The sequence below is a fragment of the Phasianus colchicus genome, chromosome 6 (genome assembly GCF_987193195.1).
Source record: "Phasianus colchicus chromosome 6, bPhaCol1.hap1.1, whole genome shotgun sequence".
Classification (NCBI taxonomy): Eukaryota; Metazoa; Chordata; class Aves; order Galliformes; family Phasianidae; genus Phasianus; species Phasianus colchicus.
In genome coordinates, this window is record NC_143441.1 from 32,004,249 (window position 1) to 32,030,623 (window position 26,375).

The 26,375-nt window shown below is 40.0% G+C and overlaps 1 protein-coding gene and 1 long non-coding RNA gene across 4 annotated transcripts in view; one reads left to right on the top strand and one right to left on the bottom strand.

Moving 5' to 3' along the window:
- Positions 1-6,950, bottom strand: part of STEAP1 (STEAP family member 1) — a 17,734-nt gene extending 10,784 nt beyond the window's left edge. For 2 of the 3 annotated variants that reach the window (XM_090142837.1, XM_031614413.2), the window contains exons 1-4: positions 6,010-6,094; positions 4,093-4,217; positions 3,523-3,627; positions 1,241-1,753 (exon numbers count right to left, since the gene is read on the bottom strand). In XM_090142837.1, the coding sequence (XP_089998963.1) occupies positions 1,241-1,753; positions 3,523-3,627; positions 4,093-4,113 (639 nt within the window). In that variant the 5' untranslated portion in view covers positions 4,114-4,217; positions 6,010-6,094. Of the gene's footprint in view, positions 1-1,240; positions 1,754-3,522; positions 3,628-4,092; positions 4,218-6,009; positions 6,095-6,902 lie in introns of those variants that run through there. The other variant, XM_031614414.2, reaches the window with a different exon arrangement.
- On the top strand, positions 6,927-26,337 carry LOC116243302 (uncharacterized). Its single transcript, XR_004169936.2, has 6 exons — positions 6,927-7,070; positions 13,215-13,332; positions 14,483-14,710; positions 15,277-15,351; positions 24,341-24,468; positions 26,088-26,337. It is a non-coding gene; the product is annotated as an uncharacterized LOC116243302 (long non-coding RNA).
- The last annotated feature ends 38 nt before the right edge of the window (positions 26,338-26,375 follow it).

Sequence of the window (26,375 nt, forward strand, 5' to 3'; positions counted from 1 at the left end):
TTTAACTGCAATGAAAAAGTCACCACTAGTATCTGCAGAGCAAAGGTAGGCTTTGAATGAAAAGAATGTGCAGATTGCATCAGCATCTTGGCTCAGAAAAGACTTGTTCTGAGGCATGTTAGCCTGCCTTCACAGCAGGAGAAGTCTTACTCTTTGACAAAAAAAATTCCATCTGTAACTAAATACCATACCTAGGAGCTTATAACAACAGGAAATATATTTACAGCACTGTTTTATGGTGCCAATTTAGCAAGCATTCTTAACGACATTATCGTGCCAGAATAGCTGCTTAGTCCTGTTTATTCAACAGCACCTTGGTGCATTCAGCTGCACAGAATACAGTGGTTGATATGAATGAAAATATTAAGTGGATGTCAAAGCTTCTTCTATTTGTAACAGTTCTTTGATGCTATTGAAATCACCATCATATAATATGCTCCAAATATGAGAATTTTTTCATCTGCACTTAAGAACTGGAATCTCACAGAAATTTCTGGTAAACCACTTAAGCCAGACTACCAAGAAAGCTGATCTTCAATGTTTTCATCAGGCTGTTTGATAGAATTCTTAAGAAAACATCCTACTCTGCTTTTTATAAAACATTATCTTAGACTTTGAGAATTAAAACTACCTTTGCAGTTTACACCTTATATTGGAATATTCCTTCTAATTCAATACTTGTGGCTCTCAGAGTGATATATACATGCAGTAGATACTCTCTAGTAACAGAGAACCTTACATAGCTTTGCAAGCTATTTATTGCCCATGACTTGGAACCATGATAGAAATTGTTTTAATTGGATTGTTTTAATAAGTTAGTGTGTACCAGCCAAACTGTGGAGTCATCAGTGTTCACACGTTTAGCCTGTGGCAAATAAAAATTATTATAATTTAGCTCAGCTTTTTGCTGGATAATTCACTTTACATAGATGATGTCTAAGAATAGCATGTGCAGCAGTTTTTGTAGATAGTTGAATCCACTGATGCTGTGAAAACTAATCCACACTAAATTAATACTGTGCCAAAGACTTACGTGTACCTGTGAGGCAGTTATAATTATTATACACCAAGTCAGAAATTCCTAGATGAAGAAAGTGACTTACTGAATACACACTAGCACAGCTGTGATGATTCTTGACTCCCTATTACATGCTTCAACTAGTAGGTCCTGCTCCATTCCTTTACTGTGCTATGTGGGGAGTTGCTTCCAAATCAGAGGCAATTTCTGAACCCATCATACCTGCTGGAATGCCCAGTTCAGCAACTTGTATCTGTATGATCTTCTCATCGGATAGCATAGGCTATAGCAGGCATGCATCACAGCGAAGAAGAAACTGAGAAGTCCAAATTGCTTTCTTGACAACATCCATCTATCCAGCCACTGGGGAAACCTTTTGTACTTAGTGCCAAAGTACAGCTGGAAACCAGCAGCTAATATTCCTGGTAAATATACCAGTGCTAAAAGGGTAATTGAAACCACTGGTAAGACTTTGTTTATGACAAGGATTGGAATTTTATAGAAAACATTTTCATTTCTTGTTATAAAAGGATATATGACATCTCTCAGAAAAGTGTAAATAAATGTCAGTAATGAGATCACAGATGCTATCTTCAGTGGCATGTGCCACCTGGGGAACAAATCCTGCTTGTAGTGTTGTTCTGAAGAGTATTCAAACTCACTAAAATGATGTGCTTGATGTAAGTTAAAAAGTGCAGCTACTTCTGGTGGATTGGCGACTTGCATATCCACATTCTGAAATAGACAGAAAGGAAATACTAGCGAGAACAGAAGATGATTAAAACTGTAATCACAGTATTTACAATCATAACTTGTATACTATGCATTACTGAAACTGTACACAACCAACACACACACTATTAGAGACAAGGTAGCTGAAAAATATGTTTCAAATAGTACAATCGGTAGTTGAACAATTTTAGTGTTGATTTTCTATTCTTCATTCCTTATGTATGGTGATTTCAAAATAGATTTTCATTCCAGGAAGTCAACTATACCACAAGAGAAGATTACATCATATAAAACATCACTAAAGCTTCTTATGATAAGTGTTCAAGACTTCAAGATTTCACATTCCAGCTACAGATTTGTTGAAGTAACTCAAATAAATATGTACAATAACAGAATCCAGAGATGTGACAGTACAATAGTTCTTTTAGTCACTGCTGTTTTAATGACAATTAATTTAGGGAATAAAAGTGTAAGTAGAAATACTTGGAATATAGCATATTAGCTGTGCCCCTTTCAACTTCAGGTTCAATTCCCAGCTTTTCTTTCTGTCCACCCTAAATTCAAAAATATTCTCTTAGTGTTTATGAAAACTTGTGAAACTGAGTCATTTCAGTTCAAAAATCTTTTACTGCCAAGATTCTAGTTTCACTGAAGATCTTGGCAGAATTAGAAGGAGCTAAGCTTGGGCAAAATATTAGTGTATTATAGATTGTTTTACGCTGAGATAACATATTTAAAGATTGCCCAACTCTTACGATCTGGAGAAGAGATGTTTGATGAAAATGAAAGTACATGCATGCACCAACAGCAGGACTTGGACAGATGTCCAAGGGGGAAGGCTGGGACTACATAGCATTAATAAGCATTTAACTCCTTCTAATATTCCAGTGAAATGTAAAGTGAACCTGAACTAATGTGGCAACAGCTCAGCTTTAGAATGGCTGATGTTGCAGGTGTCCCAGTCTCCAGAAAACAATATGGCAATGTCAGGTTTGAGGAAGGTAGCTACTAGTAGTTTTAAAGATGTAAATTGGCATTCACAGAATCATAGAATGATTTAGATTGGAAAAGACCTTCATGATCATCGACTTCAAATCATTCTGTAAGGATACAGGGGATTTGCCTATTTCTGCAATCTCACCCGTCTTTATTCTTAAGAATCAAATATATTGAAACTGATTAACTGATTAATACAGAGGTAAGTCTTGTGTTCATCCTCTCTGATACAGGGTGTTTTGCTTTCTATTAACTGAGAGATAACAAAAGTACATTGCTATCTTGCTATAAAATCTTAAATGGAGTCAAGGTAGCCTGTTCCTGCACGTCTGACTGACTTGCCTACAGTGCCTCAGAGTAAAATTAAAGGGCATAGTCTTTATTAGGGTTTTATAGTTGAAGATGCTTATCAAATGATAAAAATGTATATTTTTGATGAACAGTGAAGGTATACTCTAAGTAACTTGTATTCTCTAGACAGTGAAGAATAGTGTAGTTCATGCATTACATAACGTGATATTAGTACAAATTATATAAACTGAGATTTTAACACTTTTAATTAGCACAAGACTTGTGCATTTTTAAATTATGAAATGTGATTTAACTGAATCAGTTGCTCATTATCTTTTTAATCTCTTGATGTCAATTTGTGAGAAGACTTTAAAAGCATTGATGATATACCAGTGTTATGGGAACATGGTGCTTTTGGACAAAGTCAAACAAAAGACTGCAATTTTCTGCATAACATATGAACTGCTCTTTTACAGAAACATTACCAAGTCACTAAGGTTTTCTCTATTTCTTCTTGGCATGATGTTCTGAAATGCATTCTGATCAATGGTATGATTATCACCTTCCCTTTTCTCCATTGCAGAAACTCCCTGCAAAACAAACACAGGATGAAAAACAGGTTTTGATAATCCCCTACTGGAACTTTGAGGCCTCTTTGTCCACAAAATATTTTCTTCCCCCTTCTCCACCTGTTTGACAGAGAAGTTGTTATTTTTATTTTTCTTAAGTAAAGTGGAAAGCATATGAATCAACACAACAAAGTAACTGAAGAAAAGTAATATTTAAGCTAAATGCTCACATCACTAGTGGAATGAAAGATTTAATTCAGGGTGAAAGTTTTTAAAATAGAACAATAAAGTTTGAAACAGCTTTTGTTTGTGGCATAACAGGTAAAATGTTACAAAGATGGATTTTTGCTAAGTTTACAAAAAGCTTCAACAAAACAGTGTCTAATCTGATAACAGGTTGAACTTGCTGATATAAGAAACCCACATCAATTTGTGGTTGCTAATACTTCTTAGGTTTAATGAAGCAGATTTTTAAACTTCGTCTACCTTATAGTCAGCCTGTGGCATCAAGATTGTCAGGAAACTCCAGCTGAAGCTTTGTTCATGCTGCTCCAAGGTACACTTTCAATTCTTATCACTCACAAGAAGCAGCAGAAGTGATTCTTAAAAGACTGCAAGAAATCAGAAGCCAGAAAACAAAGAGCAAGAGAAGGAATAGAATAAAATAGGTGTTTCTCTGTAGAGATCCTAAGACAGCAGTAGAGACACTATCCTGAAGACCTGAGAAGGCTGTTAAGCAACTGCAAGGAGTTACTTTTCACAAGGACTTCCAACACACACACCACCTTTCCATGCACTGCCTGAAGAGATGTGCTTGTGCCACACCACTGGGAGCTCAAGATGCCAGACCAGTGTAAGTTTTCTGTGGCTGCCTTCAAGGCTGGGACTAATTAGCTCCTCTGTGTAGACATCCCACTGAACAGCTGAATTGCTACATATGATATTAGTTTTCTAAATACAGATTATTTTACATCCATCAAACTTTTGGAAAGTTGTGTCTAAACGTGACAGTTGTACTATTTTTCTGTACATAGTTCCTTCAGTGGATGAGACTCAGTCTTCCACTGTTTGGTAGAAGGCATTGCTTTTTACTAGGCCACCAGACTTCCAAAGCCTAAGTATTCTTTTCTTAAGTATTTATCTTCTGATGTTTTTCCCTGCTAATAAGCTCCCCCTTTGGGCATAACCTTTTAGCCAAGTGCTGCAGAATAGGGTCAACAAGTGCTTCTCTCCAAAGGTCAAGCCGTTAACCCTTTCCTATGCCAGCTAACGGGTAGTCTGTATATCTTGCACACAAGAAAACATGCTGCTACAGACACATTTCTACTTTCTTTCCCTATTACAAAAACTAAATCCAGTGATGTTATCACAGATACCTTCAGCAAGCCTCAGCTCTTCCAGTCCCACCATTAGTTAGGAAATTCTACTTATCTGTTCTGATATATAGTGTATTTCTAGTTGTTACAATGGCAAAGAATAGTTTAAAGACTTCAATATAACTTAATTACTTGGAAAAAACGGGTAACAATGTGATTTCTAGATCTGTTGTTCAAAGAACTCAGAATATTAAGGGCAGTCATACTGTACCCCCTGATTTTTAAAGTATGAAGTGAGGAAGGAGCCAGGGGAGGGGGTGGGGGAGTGAAGGGAGGGAGGGAGAAGGACATAAACAACACTGACTCTGACATACTGCTTTCTCGGGTAATGAGACTTGAGTTTTAAAAATTGTTAAAGCAGCTTATAACCCACATCTTTGCTGCTTGTTTTTTTTGTTTGTTTTTTGTTTTTTTCCTGTACTGACCTCAATTGAGCTTTCAGCTGTTAATACTACCTGTCTACAGGGGCTTACAAAGTGATCCCAGCCTCTTTGAAACTGTCCTCTTCTGGCTACCACATTGTCTAGGAGGTCCAAAAGTAAATTTTTGATTGGGAAACTCTATGTGGGAGACCTCAACTCACCTGAGTCTCACACTGCTATCACTTCTAATTTAGAAGTGGCAAATCCAGAAACAGCTTTTAGCTAAAGATCTGTATTGGTGTTAATGTAGTAAATTATATCATGAAGAGAGGAAAAAAAAAAATAAAAATCAAGAGCTGGTCAGTTGCTGATTCAAAAAGTTGATTTTGGGAAACAATCTTTAACAGAATCTTAAATACCCCCTTAATGCTTCATATGGCAGGAGGGGAAAAAAAAAACAGGGAAAAAGAAGATAAATTTGTGTGAGTGAATATATATGCTCTAACAGGGAAACACACGGGTTACAGCCATGCAACTGCATGTGAGGAAGCATAGGTGCTGAACAACTATAGCGTACTTGGCTTCTGACACCAGGGTTAACACAGAACTTTTTTTTTATTCACTCAATAACATTGCACAGTAATAGCCTAAATATGAACACTTACAGTTCTGTTATTCAGTGACTTATGAATTCTCAGAACGAAGTCATCTACAGCATAGCTCTGTCTGGAACACGCCTGAAGAAAGTCCTGCGGAAGACAGAGACCAAAATTGCAGCCGTGTGTCAGTCACAAGTGCTCTAAAAGAAAACAGTGTAACAACGCCCGTCCTCCCTGCTCACCCCTCACCCCAAAGGCAGCAGTACCACCAGCTGGGAACGAGGATGGAGGGCCTGCGGCTGAGGAGGGCTGAGCTCCCAGTGTTTGCGAGCCCTGAGAAACAAGGCTGACAATAGTGCTGAACCAGCAGGGACCCAAACTGGGCAGACCTGACTGCAAAAACATCCTCCCAAACCAATGAAAGGTTTTCCTGAATAAGAGTTTTCAGCGCTGGCTGTGAAAAAAAAAAAAAAAAGGGAAAAAAGGCCAAAATAAACAGCCTGAGATAACAACGAAGAGATGGGAGAGCGCGGGACACGGGCAGCGTCCCACTGCGCCCTCGGCACCGCTGGGAGATGACAACGCGACAGCTCGGACAGCCGCCTGCCTTCAGCGGGGCTGACGTGCGGTGCAGCACCCTGCAGACATCAAGAACTCGTCGTGCCCCTCTGCTTACGCAGCCCCTCCGGGAAGCCTCACACGGAAGGTTCGGAGCTCGCTCCCTCCGTCGGAAGGCGACTGGGACGGAGGAGTCCGGATCCGGGCCGCGGCTCCGGCCGGCAGTCCCGCACCGCTATTCCGGGCCCACCGCCGGGACCCGTCCGGTGCCGTCCTGTCCCGTCCCGTCCCGTCCCGTCCCGTCCCGTCCCGCGCCAGAACCCGGAGGCAGCCCGGCCACGCGCCCGCCCGCCAGCAGTTCGGCCAGCGCCGCCGCCTCCCGCCGCCCGCGGCGCGCCCACCTCAGCCCGCCGGCGGTACTGCTTCTTCGGCCCGGCGAGGGGCGGCGGCGCGGGGCTTCTCCCGGTAGCGGCCGGGAACACGGCGAGCCTCGGCGCGGCTCCGCGAGGACGGGGCGAGGCGCCGCCGTGCGGGAGCCCGTACGACTGCGTCGGGGAAGGCGGCCTCAGGTTAGTCACAGAGCGCCCGGCAGCCTCCGAGGAGGGGAGCGGCGGGGGGAGCCGGCCGCAGCCTCCACCCCCCCGCCCGGCCCCGCCTCGCTCTCCGCGCCCATCCCGCCGCCCTCGGTGCCGGGGGGTCGCGGGCCGGCCGCCCCCCGTTCCCGGACGGCGGCGGCTCGGGGCCGCTCCCCGGCGCCCGCGGGCCCGCGGCTCGTGGCCCGCCAGGACAAAGGGCGCATTCACCTGTGCCCTGCCCGGCCCGGAGGAGGAAGGAGAGGGAGGGAGGCTGGCTCCGCTAAATGCGGTCCTTCACGCTCCCGCTCCTCTCCTTTGGCTCGGTTCTCCCTTCGTTGATCCTTCGCAACTCGTCCCTCCCGCAGCTTGGCACAAAGCTGAACCTAAGAGTAATCCTCACTTGAAAAACTACATTTGTTGGTTTATTTTTTTCTCTTCCAAGAACTATCGTCTCCTATCCTTTTCCTGTGCTGGTTAGCTGGTTAGCAGTGTGGACGGTCATTATCTCATGCAAACTCCCTATTAGAGGATATGTCAGCATTTAGTGGCTGGCTGGCATTGCAGAACACGCGGGCAGTCCGCCTCAGGAATGTTTTCATTTCTCCACGCAGAGCTCAGCGTGCCTTCCCCGGGATGGCTCTGCAGAAACCACGCCAAATTCCTTCCTTTTTTTTTTTTTTTAACCTTGGGAATCTATCAGCATTCTTCCTTCTCGAGAAAAGTTCGATGGACGCAGCGTCCAGCGAAATGCTATGTCTGCCTTAGGAGGGATATGGGTAGACTTGATTTCCCCTCCTGCATTAAAGCAAAACTGTAACTTAATTTTTCCTTACAGTTGCCATCATTAGAATATTTGTCTGTGCTTTGCATGAAGGCTATTTTTTCCCATGTGCTTTTTTTTTTTTTAGTTTTAGTTTTCTTCTCGGCTCCTTTTTTCCTACCGTCGGTTTTGGGCTGCTTCAGTGCCGGTGAGCAGCAGCATCAGCAGGGGGACACCTAGCGGAGGGCGCGGGCTGCAGCCCGGCTGCCGGAATCGGAGTTTGTGGTCTACAGGTCGACAGCAGCTTCTTGCTCCGAGTGAGCTCAGTGACTCCTGACTTCTCGTGGGAAGTCACTGGTATGAGTTAGTGTTATAGGGACTGCATTCATAGACCAAAATGTAGCTCAAGAGGTGGTTCAGCATCCGGATAACCCATCTTAGTTTTAGCTTTTTTAATAAAATGCACAAGAGCTCAGCTTGTGAATAAGCATTCTTAGAAGATGAGACAGAAAGCCAGGACCAAGTGAACCATGCTACCAAGTGCCCAGACAGCTGCTCTGCCCAGGTGCTCCTGGTAGCTCTGGCCATCGCGTTTCCAGTCCCTGCACCCTGAGGACTGTACAGTGTACCTATCTGTGAATAAAAATGGAAACCACACTTTATGTTGGTTCTTACAAGGTGGAAGTGCTTAGATTGATCAGAAAGTACTGCCTCCTATTTATTTCCATGGAAACTACAACAGATACAAAGAGCACAATGCCATTTGATAGAGAAGACTCTCAGATACAAAACACTATTTTTCAATGTATTCACCACCATTAGCTATGCATTTTTGCCAGTGATGAACAAGAGTCTCCATGCAACACTTAAAAAAGTTTGCATGGCCGTCTGGAACATGGTGTTTTTTTTCCACAGTGCTGAAAGTCACCACTGCTGAAATGTATCACCTCACTGTGCTCATATCCACTGTTTGGTCTCCAGAAACATTCAGCAAGCATCAGTGAATGTCAGTGGGTGCCATTTGTTCTGCATGTAGGAATTCAGTTCCACACCTTTGCTTCATGCACACTTCCATGTCAGACACCATTTTGTCAGAGTATCCCTCTGCTCCCATCTGTCACATGGCAACAAAATGTAATGGAATATTGGTGGGCAGGTTCAACCTCTACTGCCATACCACCAACATCTGCCTCTGACCTTGTGGGCAAGATAATAATATAGGAGGCATTACTTTTGGAGCAGTCCATGGAGATTAAAATGCCAGAGAGAACTTTGTTGTCTACTCTAAGGTATGACTTTCAGATATGCAAAGCACCACCCCCTGTATTAGATGGTTACTAGAAAGCAAACTGCCAGACAGTCCTCCCTCAGACAGTTCTGCTGCATGCCGACAACTTCGTGCAGATATTTGTGCAAGTGCTGTGCAAGAAGTGTGAGACTTAAGGTAGAAACACCGCAGGAATCAGGAGTTGATTCAAAATGAGATAATTTTTCTTGGCACGTGCAGAATGGGGGAAATTTTCCTGACAGGTGATTAAATTTATGCAAGTTTAGCTAGCTCCAGTCATTTAGAAACATGTCTGTATTCTGTAATTATTGCATGAGCTGGGTGAGAATCGTGTTTCTGTAGCTGCTGAAGTATGATGGGGTATTTTCTGGAGGTGATCGACACTCTGGTGGCTGTCTGTGCAGTCTGTGTTTAGCACTTCATTACAAACAGAGTCTGTGGGAGATATTGAACATGAGGGAATGGTAAATTGCATTTTCATTTGCATTGGAGGAAAAATAAAAGGTTACATCATTGACAAGATGACCTGACAGTGGTGAGTCAGGAGAATGTTTTCACCACAGTTTATACAGGAAGAAGTCTGTGGGCAGGGCAAGTCTTCCACAAATGCAACTGCTCTTTGGACTATGAGCTCCGAGGATAACTTGCCAAATGGTTGGAAACGTGGTGCAGCCTTCCAGTAACACACAGGCCTGCATATAATCAACACTTCCTCTTGCTCTGAACTTGTTTAGTAAGCTAACTCTTACTGTCAGCAAGATGACTCCAGCATGCCCTGGGGTGCTCAGAAATGACGCTGTAGAAAGGGAAATGGTATGGAAGGCTGGAAACTGTTCCTTGTAATTTAAACAAGTGCAAATGGGCCTGGTTCAGCTGTTGAAAAGATGACTGGTCTTCCAGGACAGCTTTGGAGAAGATTCAGCAGAGGCTATCCAAAGTGGTGAGGGGCTTGCAGCAAATAGTCTCTGAGAACAGATGAACATACTTAGTTTGGTGAAGAGCAGAGTACGGGGTGATGTAGCAGAAGCCCTCAGGAGGAGTATAAAGGTGACCAAAAGAGGGGTAGCAGCAGGGCGTGAGAGATGATTGTGCACCTCTACTCTGCTCTTGTGAGGCTCCATCTGCAGCCAGGTCCATCTGTGTTCAGGTGTGGGGCCCCCAGTACAGGAAGGATGTGGAGTTGTTGGAGTAGGTCCAGAAGAGAGCCACAAAGATGGTTGGAGATCTGGAGCACCTATCTTATGAAGAAAGGCTGAGGGAGCTGGGCTTATTCAGATGGAGAGGGATTCAGAGACATCTCATTGCTGCCTTCAAACACTTACATGGAGCTTGTAAGCAGGAGAAAGATCAACATTTTATATGGTCTGATAGTGACAGGATAAGGGGGAATGGTTTTATACTAAAAGATGGGAAATTTAAATTAGATGTTAGGGGGAAATTTTTCACTGAGATGGTGGTGAGGTGCTGGCACGGGCTGCCCAGAGAAGCTGTACATGCCTCATCCCTGGATGTGCTGAAGGCTAGGTTGGAGGCCCTGCATAATCTGACCTAATGGTTGGCAACCCCGCCTGTGGCAGAGGGCTTGGAACTGGATCTTTTGAGGTCCCTTCAAACCCAAGCCATTCTGTGAAGCTCAACTCCTGCTGGTAGTGCTAGGGAATATGACAGATAGAGACTGCAAATTGCAGTTTGAGATTTCACACTGGATATTACAAAAAAAAAAATCTTTGCTGTGAGGACAATGAACATTCAATGAATTGTAGAACTGTGGACATTTTCAAATTTTGCTATACAGAGTGGTAGCTGAATTCATGGAGTCCCTGAATTGTTAGGGCTGAAGAGAACCTCGCTGATCATATAGTCCACTACCTCCACTCTCTCACCCAAAGTAGTATTAATTAGAACTAGGTTTTGCAAGGACTGAGACTCCACAGCCTTCCTGGGCAAATTATTCCAGATTTTAGTCTTAGTAGACAAGCCCCAGCTTCCTGAGCCTTTCTTTGTATGTCGTATGCTTTTGTCCCACATGGCCCCATGCTGAAATCACCTCAGTTCACTCGTGCCCCACTTCTTGTGGGAAGCTCAGAACAGGACACAGCACTGCTGATAGGTATGAAAGGTGCTGAGGGAAGGGGAAATATCGCTTGTCTTGTCCAGCTGCCAGTGTTCCTCCCAGTACAGCCCAAAACTTGATCTTTCTTTGAGGGGGATTGTGTACTGGAGACCTCCAGAAGTCCTTACAACCACAATTCCCAAGTTTTCCCAAAGAGTATATCCCAGTACTTCATGAGTAGATGCAGTCAGGAGAATAGACTTGGTCTATCCCATTTTGCTGCTTACCCTGGAAGAAACTTGGATATTAAAGCTGAAATATTGTGAAAGACACAGGAAGAAACACCCAATATTTTTGAGGTTTTTTTTTCTTTTTTTTTTTCCTGGTTGGATACCAATGAAAAACACAACACTAGAAGGCAATGTTCCACCAATGAGATTTTATGAAAACAATAATTCCTCAGGGAATGACTGAAAGTGACTGAGAAGAAGCAGAAAAAAAAACTGTGTTTTGGATTTGGCAACTGGCTTGTTTTGGTAATGTGGAGAAAACTCCTTTTATACAACTGGGTTTTTAAAACTGTTTTTTCTTTTTGTTTCTTTTTTTTAATTTCTTTTTTTTCCCCAACACAATTCCTGGACTCTCAAGACAAAGATTAGAACTGATGTAGGGTTATTGTCTGGAGTACCTGAACACATGGCTGATGCTGCTGCACATGGCTCTCTTCTCATCTTCAGGCAAAAAAAAAAAAGAAAGACAAATGCCTCTTGCCTTGCTGAGAACTGAAATAAGGTCAAAACTAAGTGAGTGAAGAGTCCTCAAAAAGTATTGCTACTATTGTCTGCACCATATAGTTGTAGTTTGCTTCCACCTAGCACAGTCAGGAAAGTTACAGATATAGCAGGGAAAACACCAAAAATCCAAGTAGACAGCAAAGAAACCAAAATCCAGAATTGCAGTTAGAAGTTGCAGGCAGATCATAGAATCATCACAAAATCATAGAATGGCCTGGGTTGGAAGGGACCTCAAGAATCATCAAGTTTCATCCCCCTGCCACAGGAAGGTTGCCAGCTGCTGGATCCAGTACTAGACCAGATTGCCCAGGGCTTCATCCAACCTGGCCTTAAACACCTTCAGGGATGGAGCATCCACAGACTTTCTGGGCAACCTGCCCACTCTCTCAGTACAAAAACTTCCCCTTGACATCTAATCTAAATCTATCTTGTGTTCCCACATCCTCCTTTAGTTTAAAACCATTTCCCCTTGTCCTATCATTATCTACTGTTATACAAAGTTGATTTCCCTCATGTTTATAAACTTGCATTTAAAATTGGAAGGCTGCGATGAGGTCTCCCTGCAGCCTACTCTTTTCCAGGCTGAACAAGCCTACTTTCTTCAGCCTATCCTCAAAGTAGGGGTGCTCGAGCTCTTTGATAATTTTCATGGCCCTTCCTACTGGTTGTGGTAGGAAATGTTGCTTTTCTTGGCTGCTGCCTAACTTTCTGTGCTAGGTATCACCTACAGATTCTCACCTTTTGCTGCCACAAACTATAGTTTAGAACTGTACATTTTGAACAGGCTGCCTGGGTGAGAATGACTTAGCACTGTCTGTCACAGGTGCTGCCAATCGAAGAAGTGGACAGCTTGGAGCAGTTAAACTGCGAGTCCAGACTTCAAGCTGCACTTGTAGTATGGTCCAAAGGAGAAACTAAGAGCAGCTCTTTGGGGCAGAGACTCGTCTGGAGAAAAGTTTGTGTTGGAGAGCAAATTATTCCTACTGCTTGATTTTTGTTGTATCCACGGCAATTCACTTGTTAAATAAACACAACAAAGAAATACATATTACTTTTTTTTTCCTCTTTTTTTTTTTTTTTCTCTTAATGGAATCAATTTCTAAGGCTCTGATCACTGGGTAAGTGCTCAGATCAAAAGGGCCAGCATTGCTGATATCAGTGTATTGCTTGAGCATTGGTTATTCCAACTTAAACACATCCTATGTTTTTTACATTTGTGTTTTCTCATTCTAAAATTTCATAGGTCTGCTTTAGCTGTCAAGTACATCTTGACAAGTTCAAGTCTGTGCGCTGCTACAATACAGAAGAGAATGAATGAGGTGAGAAGTTAGGAGTCCCTGAAAAGATTCATTGGATTGCAAGTAAGTGAATGACCCATGAGAAAGAGTGATGGTTAGTTATGTTATCTGGATCTGCTTTTTGAGAAAAAACAAAGTACTCTGCTTTCATTTGTCATTTCAATTGTATTATATAAAATACATAAATCTTGCACACTAGGGAGTTGTGGGTTTACTTAAGTGTTGACTCCTAAGTAGGATAGAGCTGATTTGGGAATGGAAGTGCGAAGAGCCCTCTGTTCCTACTGTAAGTGGAGGTATAGTTGGCAGTTCTGCATCTGCACCAGTATGCTTTCTCCTTCTTGAATAATGTCATCTGAGAACAAAGACATCAGACGATATATTTGATTTATTGTCATGTAATAAGTTCCCTTTATCCAAGGGAATATTATAGTAAAGATCAGATAAGTAGGCAACTGCTCTGTCCCCTGGTGAAGTAAAGGACGGCTGTTCTTAGTAACATTGTTAAAGTCCAACAAATGTCTTACTTGGTCTGGATTTATCACAGAAATTCTGATTCAAAGAAGTGGCTCTCAAACTACTTGAAATACTTGAATTCCCTAAGAGAGTTTAAATCATCAGTGCCAAGTTGCAGGGAGCTGAGGAAAAGAAATACATTGGAAAAACTCTAAAGCTCAAGATTGTTTGAGTGGGCTGTTCAATTCAGACCAACACATGGAAGAAACAGAATTATGTACTATTGATCATGAATTAAGAGAACTCAGTAGAACCACAGGCACTAAATAATTTTTAACAGTGATGCTTTTAGACACTGTTGAAAGTACAAGTAAGGGCCATGTGACTTTTTTTCAGTTAAAGTTCAATTCAGTGAGTTGAAAAACAACTCAAAGTAAAAAACAATAGCAGTATTTTAGTTTCTTTGTAAAAGAAATTCCATTCTGGTTTTCAAGTATATAAATTACAGATGAGTATAGAAAGCACTTCCACTCCTACTTTACCAAAGTAACACTACTCCTAGAATTTCTTTCTGATAATACATATAATTTATTGGAAACAATCCAGAAGTATTTTTTGGTGTTTAAAATCATAACTTGATTGAATCAAGCATAGTGATATCCGTTGTGTTTAATCATATACTCTTAAAATAATGCTTGTCTTTTTCACTGCTCTTTTACTTATAAAACATTTAACATCATACTGTTATCCCTTGAAGCAGTTGTATAGGAACTGTTGATCATGGCCTGAACCTCTGATTGACCACCTGAGGCAAGCACTAAGTCAACCATGGGAGCACAGGTGAAGGCAATTCAGCTGTGTGACTGGAAGAGGTGGAGCCTGGCTGCAGCTCTCCTAGATCCCATTTAAGTGCTGACTGCCACTGGGAAAGGATGTCTTTCTGGAGACTGCTCCTTGTGGAGTTTATTGTAAGCCTATGACACTGGTGAGCATTCCCATTTATTTTGATTGTCATTCTGATAATTTTGCTAAGCCTAACCTTTGTACACCTACTGATTGTACAAGCAGTTACGATACTGCTGTGATTGTGGTGTTAATATGATTTCATCACGTGCACATCTCTCAAGTATAGAACTGACTTCCTTAAAATACTTGTAATATCAAAACTACTGATAATAAAAGTAATGATAACTGATACATTGATTATCAAAAAAGCTTCAGTGCTCTAAGGCTGTAAAACTTAAAGGATACAGTGGGCCTCAGAGAGGAAGGATTATTGAGTAAAGAGAACATTGGGTATGTTGGTGGGCATTTGACTTCTCTCAGGAGTTCTTTTAAACTTGTCTGTGGTTTTTCTTTCAGAAAAGCACTTTAAATCTGATTATGCAATAAATATGTGATAGATTTTTTGCGGAGGCACTTATGGGAATTTATTATTTCCAGTTGTTAAAAAGAACTTCTTAAATAACATTTGTACCAGTGTTAATTTGAAATCAAGATGCTTTGGAACATAGCTGATGAAAAACATTTGATGTGCTTTATTGCCCTTAGCTCTGGCTCCCAGAGAAATGTTGCGGTTTAGAATGGCATTCTAATGTCATTCTTTGCTGTTGAGGACTTCTGAAGGTATGTGGTGAGATCACAAAATTGTCAAAATGCTGTATGAGCCTGCAGCCGTGTCCTTTCCCAAACCTTCTGTCTCAGGAATCTCCCAGGAAAACTTTAGTGCTTCCCATATCATTTAAAATCCTTATAACGTGTAAGGTATTTTCTTTGTACTATACTGTGCATTTATGCCATTGATTTTTTTGTCTATTTTATAGCTCCAACGAATGCTAGCATAGTTTAGAGTGTTAAAGACAAACAGAAATACTGACACTGCAGTGTGCAGTGTAGGATTCACCTTCAAAATGACAAGAGATACAAGCATAAAGGGAAGTGGTAGAGTTAAAGCACAGTTTTAAGAGCACAGTGAGTCAATGATTAGTGGGATGTCAGGTTGTGGTCATAATTCTCCATTGTGGCGTTCAGCTGCTGGATAATAACAACAACTTACTGATTTTTAAGGGAAGGTAGAATTAATTTTGGCAGTACTCATAAGTAAGGCTTTTATTGGTTACTGTGATGTCTTTGGGAAGTAAACAGGTGTGAGGAATTCTTCAAACACTAAGTGAAGTGAACTGAGGTACTTGAAAAGTTTATCAGACAGTTGTTATGAATTTGATGAAATTTAAATAAATAAGAGATGGAATTTGCCAAAACACTTGGAATTACTTAATAATTGGTCCAATTATTTAATAATGTTAAATAATACAATGATTCATTTAAATAAAGAAATAAATGTTTCAAAGTTTTCTGCCTCTGGATTTAGGGCAATTTTTTTTTTTTTTTTTTTTTTTTTTTTTTTGCGTGGGAATACTACATTGATACATTTATTATGACTGACTGGTAAGGGAATTGTTGCTTTTATCCAAAGACTGACAGCACAGTTAGACACATGACATATTTCAATACAGAAATAATTTGTGCTAATTAGAGCTTGTTTAGTTGAACATTTTGCCAGAGATGGAATTATTTCTCAAAATAGGAGTGTTAATATTGATATTTTATACCAATTATAAGATCTTAGAGCAAGAATATTTTTGAATCCAGACAGTTTTACTACTTATGAAGAAAAAGACTTTCTGTACAAAGCTACATACTAGAATTTTATCTTAAGATTTGGACAGGTGAAAAATAATATCTGTGGTCAGAGGTAAAATGTTCCTGTTGTCCAGGAGTACCAGTTATATTACATGACTAACTGCAGACTACAAACGGCTGTGGATAGCTGACTTGTAAGACATAATCCATGGACTCATCAAATGATCCAAGAGCTGAGGTCCTTGATCAGACCTTTTGTTACTGCTTGAGACATTTATCAGCTCTGGAAGTAGAAGGGGGACAAGTGCAAGGATTCAAGGGTGAAATGGAGCAGGAAAATAGGTGGGACTGTAAGAGATAGGAAGTTCAGACAGGGCAGGAATAGCAAGTCATAGCATGCCAAAGGCTAAAGGGAAATATTACAAGCTTCCATCCAGCAAACATGGAGTCAGAAGAGAATTTTGCAGGTGGCCTGAAAGCTGGGATCAGTGGTTGGTACAGCAGGTGGTTGTGCTATTGTTCAAAGTGGCTTCAGCAGACTGGAGAAATAAGCTGATAGGAGTCCTGTGAAGTTCAGCCAAAGGAAGACAGACTGTGGACCAAACAGCTGGAAAGGAGTTTGGAAGAAAAAGATTCAGGTGTGGACCAAATGAACACTGAGCCACCAAACACCCTGGAAACAGAGGCCGCAGGCTCCTGGGCTGCAGTAAGTGGAGCTTTGTGAGCAGGTTGAAGGAGGTGATTCTTCTGCTTTCTTTGGCACTCATCTATGATGTGTACTGTTCTCTGCTCCCCCTGTCCAGCAAAGGGTGACAACAATGCTTAAAGACTTAAAGTCTGACACGGAGGAGATGGACTGCTTAGCTTGGGGAAGAGAAGGTGTAGGAGTATCTTATCTGCATGTATGAATAGCTGATGGGAGGGAGTAAAGAAAAAGGAGCCAGACTTTTCTAAGTGATGAGACAATGGGCACAAATTGAAATGCAGGAAATTCCAGTTAAACACAAGAAAAATCATCCTAATTAGCTTCAGGTCACCCAAAAGTGATTGAGAAAATGTGAAAAGACTGAAATCAAACCCCACGGTGATTTGTCATCTTAATGACTGTGGATGCTTTCAGAAATTGGACTTGAGTGCCTTAGCTTAAATATGGATGTTTCACAAGAGTTTGGTGAGAGCTTTAAGTCATATCATCACAGTAAGTGCACTCAGAAATCTTTTGTCTTTTTTTGTTGTTTTTTGGTTATTGGCCCTTACTTGAAGTTAAGAGTAGAAATCTCTTTTCTGCTGTTCTTTTATTTTTTTTAGCATGCTTGTTTTAATAGGGCTGTTGAACTAAATTGGCTTACAACTAATTGCCCTCTGAGAGTTCTGTCTCTGTCAATTCTACTTGAGTTATCACTGAAATTGTAGGCAGAGAGTGCAGTGAAAACAAAGACAGACTTGACATGGACTAAACTGTTGCAGGTTACAAAATGAATTTGGAAATATATCCACAAAGAGATGATAGTCAAGTTAGAAGATTTTTAAACTACTTAGCTGTAAGATTGCTTTCATCTCTTATCTCTTCTCAGACGTATTGTCTGAAGATGAAGCATTGTAGAGAAACTTGTTGTGAGCATTCTTAAGAGAGCAGCGGAGCTAAGGAGATGAGTTTTTCTTAAAGTGATTTACTGTTACAGTTGCCTGATTGTCAGTATGGATCTGTAAATTTGTAAGCTTTGGCATAAACTGTGATGTTTCCTCCTAAGCAGCAGCAACTGACAACATTGCTCAACTTCGTTAGTCAATAGTTCATGGAATTAGGGACTTCAAAGACTCCTAAATGTTATTAAGTGATTTACAAAGGACTGAGTGTTATTAGTCTCGCTTAAGAAATCGTATGTTTACAAGTGCTTTCTTCTTGTTGCCTAAGGCAACTGTCTGGAATTTGGTGAATTTTGTTCTGGAGTACCTATATCTATTATGCTGTGCTACTTCACATACCTAAGAAACCTAAATATACCCATACACTTAGGGTTGCCTTCATATCTTTGATGGATTTGCTGAAAAACAAATGCCTATAGAAGTGTCTAATGAATATTATTTAATAAACTAGTCATAAACTTCTTATCTTTGTCTTTAAGACGGTGTTCATGTTGGTTGACTTATGACTAAATTTTTCCCAGTTCTACCAATTTGCACCTGTTGTATAATTAGAGCTTTCAAGAGAACATAAATCCTGACAACCTGTTCTTATATATGTTCATAAAACACACTTTAGAACAAAGAACTTTCAAAAGCTGTAATTTAATATTCTTTGTGTTTTATGACCTGGAGTGTTACTTAATTTTTAGAGTCAGAAATACTACTTTATGGATACAGAAATAGGAAATCTTTTTTTTTTTCTTCACTATTTTTGCCTGTCTGGCTTAAAAATAACTCAATGTATGTGTTTCTGTGTTTTCCAAAAGTCACTGGTATAAGAATTGAAGAGATTTGCTTACAATTCTGTAAAGGTATTTGCAAAATCATAAAAAATGAAGGGTGGAATTTTGTTTAGATTTTAGTTCTATCTCGTACTGGTGTATGAGTGTTTTAGTAGTACAGAAAATGATATAAATGCTGCCTTAGTATTCTTGTGTACAGTCACTTTGTATAAAGCATAAATGGCAATTCTTAATTCTAGAAAAGATGACAGGTCTGTCTTTTTTATAATGGCTTTCAAGGGAAGAGAGGTGTGACACATTTCATAGATCACTAGAGCAAAGTCAAATCGTGATGAAATAAATTTTCTTGGTAGTACATTAATTTCAAATACAAGTTTACATAGAACACTGGGATGTTGTGAGGATTTCCATAAATGAATCAAATGGTCTAGCAGTACTAAATATACATACAACTATAATGAAGAAAAGGCACTGAAATTTGAGAAAAAGAAATAACTTATCCTGACATGAGTCTTTTTTCCTGCTTTAGTATGTAGTTATAGTATAGAATTAGAAATATTAAATGAGACTGATGCTATATGGTGTGGAATAGTGCATGCATAAATAGCATTGCATCAAAGCGGAGACCTTCTGATCTTACTTTCAGCCTTGTATTGCAGCACTTCATAGTATGATCCACAGGAGGAGTATTAATCCATATGCTAGTGGGTGCTTTTCGTTAAAAAGATTTTCAAGATCTGATAGTATGGGCAAATGGCAAAACTCTCATGAGAAATACCATCTCCACCAAGAGTCATGCTGATCACCTCTGTTTTTATTCTTAAAATATGAACTCTTTCATGGTCATTGTGCCCCTGATTAGTTGAAATTGTTTGCTTGTGGATGTGTCTGCATATGCAACCACTTGCACACTTCCCTTCTTCCCCCCAGTCTTTCTGTCTGTATTTTCATTCAGTGACAGAACAACTGTTTCCTGTGTATTTTCCCTTCTTATCCCATCTGTTGCCTTTTCTGCACGTGGCCAGCTGTTTCCCTGTGAGAACCTCCCCTCTTTCAAAGAGCATATTTTGGAAACTGTAAATTATTTCTGGATAACAATTTTTCCCTCTTTGTTTTTCTCCCCTATCCAGCTTATGCAGTCTGAACTTTATTGCAAGATGGATTTATTGTTAAGAAGAATAGCAACTGAATAAACTATTTTCATTGTCCTAATTTACCTGCTTTGTTTTATCTAGGAGAAAATGAAACTTGGGTGTAGACTGCTTCATTTAGGAAAAAAGAAAAATAAATGAGATGCATTAAGTCCAACTCTAATAAGATAAAGGAAAAAGCTCTTGGTAGGGAGAAAACAAATTCCCAGAGTTGTGTCTATCTGGTTTTGGTTCTCTGGCAAGTTGTTTTTTCTCCACCCTCTGGGCCATTACAGCATTGGTTACAATGGCGGTTATGTGCCCTGCATGTATAGGAGCCAGGCTTTCATTATAAATGATGTAGGAAGTCAGTGGCCTCTGCTTCACAGAGAGAGACTGCAATGGAACATATTCCTTTTCTTATGAATGACTTAAGCTTAAGTCACACAGGATCTGAGGGGTTGTGTCACTATTTAACCAACCCATTTTACACTGAAATAGCATGCTTTCTTTAGGAGTGAAAGCCTGTTTTCATCACTGAGGTTAAGAGAAAGCGTTTATCTTCTGACTTCAATGGTTTTGTATCTGCTCTTTTTTTTTTTTAAGTCCTTACACCAAAATTTCAAAAATAAGGTCTGTGTCAGACGTAGTGCTTGCTTTCCTCTGAGGCTGGATGTTAGAGAAGAACATAGCTGTGGTTACTGAGGGAAAATGCACAGTGCCTGGCAACACTCCACTGTGGCACTGAGATAGAAGGCTGTATTTTTTTGGCTTTCTATTTAGTCACTGAGGGCACCTTCAGAGTAATACAAGTGCCTAAGTTAGGTTTCTGCTCAGAGTGGCTCTTTAGAGAAGCTCTTTTGTCACTAGGCTGTATAAGGAGCTTAGGGAAACTATCCTTTTGCTACCGGTATCTAAATTGGGCAGAACAGTTATGCTTTAAGGGCTCAAATAAGGAGACAGTATCTATAACTTGTCTCTTCATGCACTTTGTTTGCTGTTTGTTAAGCTGTACTTTCTTACATGTACTGTGCACTAAGAGCAGGCACTTTAAAGTTTCTCATAACTCTGCTGATATCTGCTAACCTGTTGAGCTACTGTCACAATGCAATTAGACAACTAAGATGAAGTATTAATAAGACTACCACTTCTAGCAACAAATGGGAATCAGAACATTGCATCATATATGGTTATAGCTGGAGCAAACAACTTATTTTAATTACAGAAATGGATGTAATCCATGTCCAACAAGAATGCAAACAGAGTCAAAACATTTATATCCTTATAAATGAACAGTGACATGAAATAAATGCTTATCTGAAAGACTATCCTTAACACTTAGAATTAAACAATGAGGTCTCTGTAATTAAATACTTCATAATGAAGCCATAACCTTACCATGAAGGAGGCAGGAAGGTGAAATCAGCACTAAAAGAAGCTTATTATTTTAATTGAGGTTATTTAATTTTATGTTTTATTATTTGGCTGCTTCTGCAATGCCTCTTTACTTCATGTTTCCACGGCAAAGAGAAGTCCACCAAGTTGTAACGTGGGTTGAAAAGTAAGGTGCCAGTTTGAGTTAGCATGTTCTACTCATCAGGACTTCTAGCAAACTCTAGAGTATTTTTTAAAGTCAGTGCTAAAGTTGGAGAAAGATTTCAGAGTGGTATCTGTCATGGTGCGCTCTCACAGCATACAGAAGTATGAGCACAGAACCTAAAAAAAGTACTTCCAAACTACTTCAGAATATTGTTTGTTGTTTTTTGTTTTTTTCCCCCAACAGAACAACTGTCCCCTAAGCCAGTTCACTGTGTACCTCAGGCAATATGCTGAGGGAGAATTGCCAGAGGAACCACTGGGTAGATGATGTGAGAGGCAAGGTGGCAGGAGGAAAACATCCTGGAGTGGCACTCCAGAGGTACTACTTGCAGTCTGTGTAACATTTTGTTTAGTAAGTGAACTGTTCAGCCCTTAATGAATGAGCTGATGTATTCTAGGCACTGATCGAATTTGTGAGGCTGTGCAATACGTACTTGTAAAAAATCTTTTATGGCAATACAACTAAAATAGTGTTTAGTCTCTTGCGCTTTTTTATTAGAATGCAGAATAACTTCACCAGGAAACATATTTCCTGTTATGTCTATTGGGGATAGGGGATGATTTGAGTGGTGACTGTGAGAAAACATTGTTAATAGTAGTTAGGGGTTAGTAGTTATCCTCTGTCCCTATGCAACATGTGTTAGAACAGCTTGAATATGATTTTCACTGATGCCAATCAGAGCTGGTTCTCTTAAGAACCACTCATTAGGCAGAAAGACCTGAGTGGACGATGGCAACTTTTCCTCTTCTTGGCCTTTCTCCTTGCTAAGACTGTAGGAAGGGGAGAGAGCTGACTGCCAGCTTTGTGCTGCGTTGAGTCTCCTCAGTGCTAAAGATAAGTTATTCAAGGAGTCAGCAGATGTTGTAACAATGCTCACTTTCTTTGGAAGAATAAGTACTTTCGTCTTGAATAATCACCATATGTCCAGTTGTGTTTTAAGTGCTTTTTCTGTATAAACTTTGCATTAATAGAGAAGTAGTAATCTTTTCTTTTTTATATAATATTACATGTTTATTTCAGTAATACCAACCAGTCTTTGTTGTGAGACAGAATTTTGTGCATTAACAGAACAAACATGAATTTTAATAATGGTGAAAGAGCAGCAACTATCAAAAGAAAGCAGATATCTAGTGAGAGGCATTGATCTACAGAGAGAAAAAAAGTAAACTCTGTCTCTGAAGCCCACACATTCAGAGACTCATAGAATCACAAGGTTGTAAAGGACCTGCAAGATCATCTAGTCCAACCACCTTCCCATTCCTGTTAGTACCACAAGCTACTAAACCATATCTCGTAGCTCCTCATCCAGGCACCTCTTGAACACTGCCAGGGACGGCGACTCCACCACCTCCCTTGGCAGGCCATTCCAGTGCCTGACCACCCTCTGAGAGAGAAAGTTTCTCCTAATGTCCAACCTAAACCTCCTCTGGTACAACTTCTGGCCATTTCCTTGGGTCCTACTATTTCGCTTGGAGAAGAGGCCAGACCCTTTTTCATCACAACAATGATGGCTTTATAAATCTGTATTCAATTACAGTAGCCTGGGAGGTTTGTGAATCAACACCAGTGAACATTTCTGTGCTGAATTTAGGACAAAATAGATTTTTTCTCATCTGACCTTTTTCTAATTTGTTTGTTTTTCTTTTTTAGCTCATGAAAATGCTGATACTGAAAAACTGTATTTATATCTTCTTGCATATGTACTTGCTCTGGATGTACTTCTGGTTTGTTTCTTTTTACTCTTTATATATTTAAATATATAATAACAAAAAAAGCAATAGGAAAAAAATTTGGCCAAAAGGTGGCAGTGAAGACACACAAGATATGCCATCCTACATTTATGTAGTAAACTGTTTAAAAGAAAAAGTGCATTCTCTTAAGTTTTAAGAGCATTATTGTGAGGGGGGAAAAAAAAGTTACCTATTGGGCTGAATGGTAATGTAAAAACTCCAGCAGGAGTTTGACTTACTGAAGTAACTTATTACTGGATAAAAACCTGCTATTGACTAGTGTGTGAGCTTTGTGTAAGACAGAAAAAGAATAGCTTTGCCTTGATCTAGTCTCCTGCTGCTCAGAGAATAGATCACAGGGTTAGGATGGCTCTTCCTATCTAGATGGAAACACCTGAGGCACTGCTCATCCATCATTCAGTTCATACTCTACGTCTAAACGGCCGTTCTCTTGTTCTCCTTATTCCAGCTCTGTTTGAGAGTCACTTATGAAACAAAGGGGTGAGAACACTTGAACTCTTCAAACCATTGTAAGATCTGTCTGCTGAGTTCTCTTCTATGGTCTGATGCTGTCATGCCAAGGGGTGTGTGGATACATGATCTATGGCCCTCCTTCAGTTGTCTGCTAAATGTTTATCCAATTAAGTAACATATAACATTGCACTCTTCTTTCGTAGTGATGGATTTTGTCCTTAAAATGTACTTTCCTTTAGTATCCTTATTAATGATGACTGTAGTTAAATACTGTGGTTGTGCCCTATAGGAAACATTAATTAGGTAGCTTCTCCCTTATGTAGTTACACCCTAGGGCTTAGTTTCATTTTCTATTCCAAAATAGTTCCCCATTTGCACAGAAGCATAAAATTTGAAGTGCATGCACACAACCATACACATTTTTAAATATCACTGCTGGAGCATTCAGATTGTGTTTCTGGCTCTAGCTCTTTAATGTCAAATTCCTGTAAAATTTTTGATTCTCTGTGTATTTTTTCAGTATGCTTGCTCCTGAATATTTTGCAGGAAGTGGGAACAGTGTATATCATGGAAGTTAGTTTAATTTATCTCAATGTCTGCTTTTCACAGCTTATGATCTGTGGATAACTGTTCATCTATAACACATCAAAAACTCATCTTAGAGGAATTTAGTAAAGAATGAGCAACAGCGTCCTTAGGAATGAACAAGGAAGTAAGCACATCAGTGGACAATAAAGGTAAAAAACAAATACAAATAAATCTAGATTTAGCCTGATTTTTTTATTTTGGTTGGAAATTGCAAGGTACTGTGAGAACCTGTACAAGACAGGCTTAAGATTGTTTTAAATTTGTAAATTTTCTGTATAAGAAGATCATAGAATCATGGAATCAAATAATTGCTCAGGTTGGAAGAGACATTAAAGATCATCAATTCCAATCATAAGCTACACCATACCACTCTAACAACCTTCCACTAAATCATGTCCCTGAGCACCACATCCAAGATGGTTGGATATAACTGTTAGCTACTCTCCTATCTAGTGTGTGAACCAACCAGTTTAAAATATGGATACCCTACCTATTGAGATGTTATTCCAGTGTGTGATAGGTTTCTTTGTAAGAAAAACTCTATGCTGTGCAGCCAAGAAGGCTGTATCCCAAGGAGCATTAAAAAGAGCATGGCCAGCAGGTTGAGAGGTTATTCTCCCTCTCTTCTGTGCACAGATGTGGCCACATCTGTAGTACTGTGTCCTGTTCTGGACTCACCAGCTGAGGAAGGATAGGAAACTTCCAGAGTCTGGTGGAAGGCCACAAAGATGATTATGGGCCTGAAGCATTTTCCATATGAAGAAAGACTGAGAGATCTGACTAGTACTTAGTAGTAGTTACTCCTAAAGCAGCACTGTTTTCAAAATACTCTTACAGTTGTGATGTGATTATTTGTAAATGGTAAAAACAACTGCCATCTTTCTCAACTCCCAAAGAATAGTGAGATGCAAGATCTGGAGATTTTTTTCCAAAAATCATTAGAAATTCCTCACTTAGAAAAATGAAGAAGCATTTGTGTGCATTGCTATTGTACCATGTAAACTTGAAGGCATTCTATATAGAAAATTCAGGTTTTCAGTTGAGGTCGCTGATCTTGTGTTCTTGTTTGAAGCCAGGAGTTGGACTCAATGATCCCTTCCAACTCAGGATATCCTATTCCATGATCTGAAATTCTTCTCTCAGTATTTGCAGTGCATAAAAAAGTACAGCCGGTTAGAAACAAATATATGTGGATGAAATTGATAAATATTTCACATTTGAATGGAGAAGGAACTACTTTCTTGTAGTGAAAAGAATAAGTTAAACCAGAAAAGTTCATAAAAATTGTTTGGGGTAAAGGAAAACAATTGGTGTATTTTTAGAACTTTAAGGACAGTCTCAATATATAGTCCGAAAGACACTGCTACTCAAATTTTAGTGAATTTCTTTGGGGATTGGGCCATCAGTTATTCTTAATCCTACTCAAGAAACACAGCCCATTTATTTCTATTTATATTAGTATAAATATTTCAAAGTTAGTAACCTAAAATATAGCTCTTTAAATCCCATGTGAGTTTCCTGATTTTTCAAGATGTTTAGAAGCTCCATTAGCATAGAGTAATACCACACTTGGCACTAAGAATTTTGTTAGTATTTCAGGTACAGCTTTCATTGGTATATGTCATAACTTGCACTGAGGACAAAAGTTTCCTTGCTGCCACTCAGACATTATTAGCATCAGTAATGTCAAGAATCAGCACTGGCTGCCTTTTCATTTTGCCGATAAAGTCCATTTGGCCAACATGCCTGTTTTTTCTCCTCTGTGCAGACTGCAGTGCTGAGGGCTGAGTAGTTTCATGCCTGCATCCAGCCCTGATAAGGAGTTTGGCTGTGCTGTAAGCTGTGCCTGGGACTGGGAACTTGAAAGCACAGAGAATTTGAGAACAAAATATAGCTTTTATGGAATAGCTGGAGCCCAGTCAGGGAATGGTAATGCTATCAGTGTCTGTTAAGTTTCAAAGTGAGAGACAGAGAATCTCTGGATAATGGCTGATTTGAATAAATCTTTGGATAATGCATTTTATCTTTCTCTAACTCCTGTTATGCAAAGGACTGA